The sequence below is a fragment of the Nicotiana attenuata genome, unplaced genomic scaffold, assembly GCF_001879085.1.
Source record: "Nicotiana attenuata strain UT unplaced genomic scaffold, NIATTr2, whole genome shotgun sequence".
Taxonomy (NCBI): Eukaryota; Viridiplantae; Streptophyta; class Magnoliopsida; order Solanales; family Solanaceae; genus Nicotiana; species Nicotiana attenuata.
In genome coordinates this window covers 26,794-34,387 of record NW_017673208.1, presented here as the reverse complement: position 1 = coordinate 34,387, position 7,594 = coordinate 26,794, and the positions used below count along the sequence as shown (strand labels likewise).

At 36.9% G+C, this 7,594-nt stretch overlaps 1 protein-coding gene across 1 annotated transcript; it reads right to left on the bottom strand.

Annotated features, from left to right (window-relative positions):
• Positions 1–3,860: 3,860 nt before the first annotated feature.
• On the bottom strand, positions 3,861–7,386 carry LOC109215729. The gene is made up of 5 exons (XM_019379847.1): positions 6,445–7,386; positions 5,577–6,102; positions 5,109–5,384; positions 4,292–4,396; positions 3,861–4,123 (listed from the first exon to the last, which is right to left on the bottom strand). The coding sequence occupies exons 1-5, from the start codon at positions 7,384–7,386 to the stop codon at positions 3,861–3,863; spliced, it is 2,112 nt and encodes a 703-aa protein (XP_019235392.1).
• Positions 7,387–7,594: the final 208 nt, after the last annotated feature.

The window sequence follows — 7,594 nt, the reverse complement described above, 5'->3', positions numbered from 1 at the left end:
TAGAAAGATGTCGAACCCACAGAGATTGGTTTATCTATTCTACAGATGTTTCTTGTTTTAGTTACTATTTGAGAAAATCAGAAAGAGTTGAGTTTTAAATTAACTAACTAAAAAACAACACGAATGGAGCAATAGAAAATATTTTTGTTTTTCACAGATATAATAAAAAGGTGTTGGGATCCTGACTTCACTTAATATTTTTATTATATAGTAGATACATTTATCCTTCAACTTCTATTTCTCATAAATGTATAAATGCCTATCACGATTACATTTATATATTATTACTATAGTTGAACAATTAAATGCACTCCTCTCGGTTATACAAATTAATCGTTAAAATAGTAATATTAAAGAACCAGAAATATATACTTGAACTAAAGTATGCTCCTTTTTTAGTAAGTCCCTTTCGGTTACCCTACTTGTTATAACTGATTACTACAACATTCGCCTCTTTCGATTACAAATAAGTGTAGAATCAATTTTAACATATATTAGCTAGATGTCACTAAATATAGGTTAACATCTATCAATACCAAAATTAAGTATTACTTCTTCTGCCTCTTTCGATTACAGAATTAGTAAGAAGTTAATATGTAGTACGAAATAGATAGATGTTAACTGTCACGACCCAAATCCACTACGGGTCGTGATGGCGCCGGACACCGTTGTCAGGCAAGCCAACTAAATTATCAATTAAATTCTCTTTTAATACCTTTGAAAATCTAAGAGTTTTCCTTCCATTTTTCATATATAAAACAATNAGGGGAGGTGCTGTCCGTTTATCGTAAAAATAGGTTGTGGTCGATACATAATAGTTATGACGCTTGAATGGTAACTATAGTATCGTTTCTCTTATTGTAGACTAAGGAGTCGTGAAAATTGCATAGCTTGAGATTGGGGCAGTATATACAAGGTATGTGAGGCTATCCCTTTCCTTCTTTTGCACGACTCCGTTGTACATAATGTAATGAACGAGCTTCCAAAGATACTCTACTCTTAGAAGCTAGCAGTACTTACATTGTTTCCCCTCTTATGGAACGATTGATGTTGATGTTGCTTCTCTTATTCTTATGTTATCAATGTTATTGGTACTTCCTGATTCTTATAAGGTTCATGGTGAAGAGTTAGTCCTAATAACGTGTACAGAGGATACCGACCTTACGTCACTCCGAAAGGTTTAGAACGTGAGTTCATGAGTCGAGCATGCATTATATATATGTATCTATTTTACTCTACCGAGCCGCGCTATAGTCGGCCGGGTATGGCACCTATTGTGCAACCACCGATCAGTTGGGTTTTACCGAGCTCCACGTGGCCGGGTACGTTTTTACCGAGCCTATTACGGCCGGGTACGATATGATGATGATGATGCCCACAGAGGCGTATGTTTTAAAAGTTTATGTATATATACATATGTATCACGCATTTCATGTCAGTAGCCCTTAGAGGTACCCAGATGTTACAGGTTGTTTATTCTCTATCCCTGCTTACATTACTGTTCGTACATGGTTCCCTGCCTTACATACTCAGTACTTTATTCGTACCGGCGTCCTTTTATTTGTGGACGCTGCATGTCGTGCTGCAGGTCCTGATAGACAGGCAGGCGCAGCTCCCCCACCATAGTAGGCTGTCCAGTTCAGCGGTGATTGGCGAGATCCCTTCTTCAGACTTGCCTTGGTCTTGGTATGCATTTTTGTTATAGATATTATGGGTATGTCGGGGCCCTGTTCCGGCTATGTTGCAACACTTATGTTCCTTTAGAGGCTCATAGACAGGTGTCGACTCATGTATAGTTTGGTAGGCCTTGTCGGCTGGTTTTTGTTGTATAGTCTCTCATGGTAGTGTGGTAGCTCGTACCTTATATATAGTTTCTTGATTGTCTAGTCATCCCATGTTATGTATGTTCATGCCATCATATTTTATTGTTGGTTGTCCATGATCCATGTCTACCATTCATATTGATCTCGTCAGCCCTAAAAGATAATAAAGAAGGTTAGATAAAATGTATGTTGGTACTCGGTAAGTATGGCCGGGTGCTAGTCATGGCCCTCCAGTTTGGGTCGTGACACTTCAGCTGTCCAAAAATCCCATTTTCAATCCGTAAACCACCCGGAATCCACCCGGGGCCCCCGGGACCCCAACCAATCTCAAAACACATTACGGACTTGCTCGAGGCCTCAAATCATCAAACAACGCTAAAATCATGAATCAACCCCCAATCCAAGCTTAATGAACTTTAGAACTTCCAACTTCTACTTCCGATGCTTAAACCTATCAAATCACGTCCGATTGACCTCAAATTTTGCACACAAGTCATATTTGACATTACAAACCTACTGCAACTTCCAAAATCGAATTCCGACCCCGATATCAAAAAGTCCACTTCCGGTCAAACTTCTCAAAAACCTTCAAATTTCTATCTTTAGCCAAATGGCTCCAAAATGACCTACGGACCTCCGAATTCACTTTTGATCGCGCTCCCAACTCCAGAATCACCATACGGAGCTATTCATAGTCTCGGAATCCCAAACAGACATCGATAACACTGAAATGCACTTCAAGCCGAACTTATGAAATTTCTTATAAAATGCTAACTTCCACAATAGGCGCCAAAACACTCCCGGGTTATCCAAAACCCGAACCGGGCATACGCCCAAGTCCGAAATCATCATACGAATCTGATGGAACCTTCAGATCCTGATTCCGAAGTCGTTTACTTAAAATTCCAATCCTAGCTCATTCTTTCAACTTTAAGCTTCCGCAATGAGAATTCTCTTTCCAAATCAACTCTGGACTTCCCGAAATTCAATTCCGACCATGCGTACAAGTCATAATACCTGAAATGAAGCTGCTCATGGCCTCAGGCTGCTGAACGGAGTGCTAGAATTCAAAACGACCGGTCGGGTCGTTACATAAATCATGGGAGTGTTTTTTTTTCATCATGGCAAAATATATTAATACATACTACATACATATCTATATATATAATATAATACATACATGCAATTATTATTATTTTTTAACTTTTTTTTATAAGAAGAAAAACTAATTTAATTATATATATTTACTAAAAAGGAAATATTATATGTTACTACTAATAATTACTTAAAAGATTAAAGAGAGGGGAAGAAAATAGTTCTGAGTTTAATGTCGCCAGCTCGACTTATTTTTAAAAATTAGGCAAAAAGGATTGTTGAAGCCTGTTTGTCGAAGAATCTGCTGATATATGGCTTCAAACGATGACCGTTTACTTTGAATTTGTCTCCCCCATCTGCATGTTGTACTTCAATGGCACCATAGGGGGTCACTCCTGTTACTATATATGGTCCTGTCCAGCGTGACTTAAACTTTCCTGGGAATAATCTCAATCGGCTATTGTACAGCAGAACATGATCTGCCACTTTAAAATCTTTATGGAGGATGAGCTTGTCATGCCACTTTTTTGTCTTTTCCTTGTACAATTTAGCATTTTCGTATGTTGTAAGTCTGAACTCTTCCAACTCATCAAGCTGCAATAGACGATTTTTACTGATTCTCTCGCATTTATCGCAACTGGCGACATAATTCCTTGCATCTTTGAATAGAGTAGGCCAGAAAAATCCAGCTTCAAGTACTTTAGCTACTGTCTTTCTTCCTCCATAGTGTCCTCTCACAGCTCCATCATGGCAGTGACTTAAAATATTGTTCATTTCTATTTCAGGTACACATCTCCTGATTATGTCGTCTGCACAAAATTTAAACAAATAAGGATCTTCCCAGTAACAATGTCTAGCCTCTTTTTTAAGCTTTTTTCTTTGATCATAAGAAAAATCTTTTGGAATCAACCCTCCCACTAAATAATTGGCAATATCAGCAAACTAAGGAGGTCTATTTACAACCGTTGCGACAGAAAAGATATGCTCATCAGGAAATTCCTCTTGGATATCTAGTATTTCAGTAGGAGGATTCTCTAGACGTGACAAATGATCAGCTACCTGATTTTCTGAACCTTTTCTATCTTTTATTTCGAGATCAAATTCTTGCAAAAGGAGTATCCATCTTAGCAATCTAGGTCTAGCATCTTTCTTTGCTAATAGATACTTTAAGGCTGCATGATCAGTGAACACTGTAACCTTTGTTCCTATCAAATAAGAACGAAATTTGTCAAATACAAATACTACTGCCAATAACTCCTTCTCAGTTGTTGCATAATTCATTTTAGCTTCATTGAGTGTTCTGCTGGCATAGTATATGGGTCTAAAGATCTTGTTTTTCTTTTGTCCCAATATTGCTCCTACTGCTGTATCACTTGCATCACACATTATTTCAAATGGCTGGCTCCAATCAGGAGAGACAACAATTGGAGCATTAGTCAATTGTTTTTTGAGAAACTCAAATGCTTTTCTGCAACTATCTGAAAATTCAAATTTCACATCTTTCATCAGTAGGTTAGTTAGAGGTTTTGAAATTTTGAAAAGTCTTTTATGAACCTTCTATAAAAACCTGCATGCCCTAAGAAACTTCTAATACCTTTAACAGTGGTGGGAGGGGGTAATCCTGCTATAAGATCAATTTTAGCTTTATCAACTTCTATTCCTTTAGCAGTGATTTTATGTCCTAAAACAATTCCCTCTGTTACCATAAAGTGACACTTTTCCCAGTTAAGAACTAGATTTGTCTCTTCGCATCTTTTAAGCACCAAAGTTAAATGATAGAGACAATCTTCAAATGTCTTACCAAAAAGTGTGAAATCATCCATGAAAATTTCAAGAAACCTTTCAGTCATATCTGAGAAAATTGCCGACATGCAACGCTGAAATGTAGCAGGAGCGTTACATAGTCCAAATGGCATTCTTCTGTAAGCATACGTACCTTGGGGGCATGTGAATGTGGTTTTCTCCTGATCTTGGGGAGATATTGGTATCTGATTATACCCAGAATATCCGTCAAGAAAACAATAAAAACTATGCCCTGCAATTCTTTCAAGCATTCGGTCAATAAAAGGCAAAGGAAAATGATCTTTCCTTGTGGCATCATTAAGTCGTCTGTAATCAATACAGACTCTCCATCATGTGACTGTTCTTGTAGGTATGAGTTTATTATTTTCATTTTTATTACGGTGATACCTCCTTTCTTTGGTACTACCTGTACAGGACTTACCCAAGGGCTATCAGATATTGGATAAATGATACCTGCCGCTAGAAGTTTCACTACTTCTTTCTTGACAACTTCTTGCATTGCTGGATTAAGTCTCCTTTGGGGTTGGACTATTGGCTTGTAATTTTCTTCCATGAGGATCCTATGTATACAAATAGCTGGATTGATTCCTTTGATGTCAGCTATAGTCCACCCTAAAGCTCTTTTATGTTTCCTCAAGACTTCTATCAGTTTGTATTCCTGTTCTGGAGTCAAAGAAGATGAAATGATTACTAGAAATAATTCAGGTTCAAGAAAAACATATTTTAAATGAGAAGGAAGATTTTTGAGTTCAATTTTTGATTGAACTTCTTCTTGTGAGACTTTCTCATTTTTTGATTCTTTTTCCAATGTTTCCGCTTCTTCTCTGATTGTGGCATTTTCATCACTTGTGGTACCTGACCTGACTAAACATCTTTCCAATGAATTAGTAATTAACTGATTATCTTTGTATTCGTCTACAAGGTCATCTAGTAAGTCAATTTGAAAACAAGATGCTGATGACTCATCCCCAGGATATTTCATCATTTTCTGCATGTCAAAAATTACTCTTTCCTGATCAACTCGCAAAATTAGTTGTCCTTGATGAACATCAATAATTGCTCTCCATGTTGCGAGAAATGGTCTCCCTAAAATTAATGGTACCTCAGTATTTTCTTCCATTTCAAGCACTATAAAATCTACTGGGAATACAAATTTGTCAACTCTGACAAGGATATTTTCAATAATTCCTTTTGGTTTTTTAGTACTTTGATCAGCTAATTGGAGAGACACACCAGTATCTTTCATTTCACCAAGTTCTAATTTCCTGAAAATTGAAAAAGGCATTAGATTTATTGAAGCACCCGAATCACATAATGCTTTTTCAAAGTGAGCACCTCCCACAGTACAAGGAATTGTAAAACTCCCTGGATCGCCAAGTTTCTGTGGAAGCTTATTTTGAAGTATAGCACTACATTTTTCTGTAAGCTTAATAACTAAAACTTCTTCCAATTTTCTTTTACTTGACAGAATTTCTTTGAGAAATTTAGCATATGAAGGCATTTGTGTCAAAGCATCTGTGAAAGGTATGTTAATGTAAAGTTGTTTCAAAATATCTAGAAACTTTGAAAACTGTTTGTCAAGCTTTTCTCTTTTCATCTTTTGGGGAAAAGGGAGAGGTACAGAGTGAGGATCTGTTATCAATTCATTTTCTTGTACCATTTTTCCTTTATCTTTTTATTTTTTTAGAAGTTCAGAGTCTCTTTTATTCTCACCTTCATTTACCTGTTCCACTTCTTGTGGTTTTCCTTGTCTATCTGCATATGGATCATCAAGAGTTTTACCTGACCGCAGAGAGATGGCTTTGAGGTGTTCCTTTGGATTTTTCTCGGTGTTGCTTGGTAGAGCACCTTTTATTTTTTCAGACATGAGGGTTGCTAATTGGCTCATCTGAATTTCTAAATTCTTGATGGCTGAACTTTGACTTTCAAACTTCTCATCAGTAGCCTTAATGAATTTGTACATCATGTCTTCTAGGCTTTGCTGATGAGCTCTTTGGGGTGGTTGTTGATATTTCTGGAAATCTTGTTGCCCTCTGTTTTGATTTTGAAAACCAGGTGGTCCCTGTACCTGCTGCTTTTGATTGAAAAATCTTTGAGGATTTTCAGCACCATTAGGATTATTCCATTGAAATCCTGGATGTTTTTGTGCCATGGGACTACCAAATGAGTAATTATTTCTATAACCAATCATATTTACCTGTTCTTCATTTTGCGTTGAAACTTGACATTCATGATTCGGATGATTACCTTGACAAACATCACAATTCTCAAGTTGGGATGATGAGTGAGCACCTACCTGAAAAGCCTCCACTTTTTGTGTTAAAGTCGCAATTTGTTGTGTCAATGAATTCAAAGCTTCAACTTGATTTACTCCTGCTGTTTTTTTGATAATCATTCTGTCTGAGGGCCATTGAACAGCATTTTCCGAAATTTCATTAAGCAATTGCATTGCTTGTGTAGTAGTTTTTCCCATTATTGATCCTCCTGATGCTGCATCAATTACATTTCTAGCAGAGGGTTTAAGACCGTGATAGAAAATATATAAAATATCAGGGTCTTGGATACCATGATGTGGGCATTTTCTTAACATTGCTGCTAATCTTTCCCATGCCTGGTATACAGATTCTGAATCTGTCTGCATGAAATTATTGATTTCTTGCTTCATTTTAAATGTTTTTGCAGGTGAAAAATATTTATTAAGAAATTTTTGGGTCATTTGGTCCCATGTTGTAATGGAACCTCTTGGTAGACTTCGCAACCATATTTTTGCTTCACCTTTTAAAGAAAAAGGAAAAAGCCGCAACCTGATGGCGTCTGTTGTGACTCCATTATACCTGCAAGTTTCAACTAATTCAAGAAAATCAATTAGATGG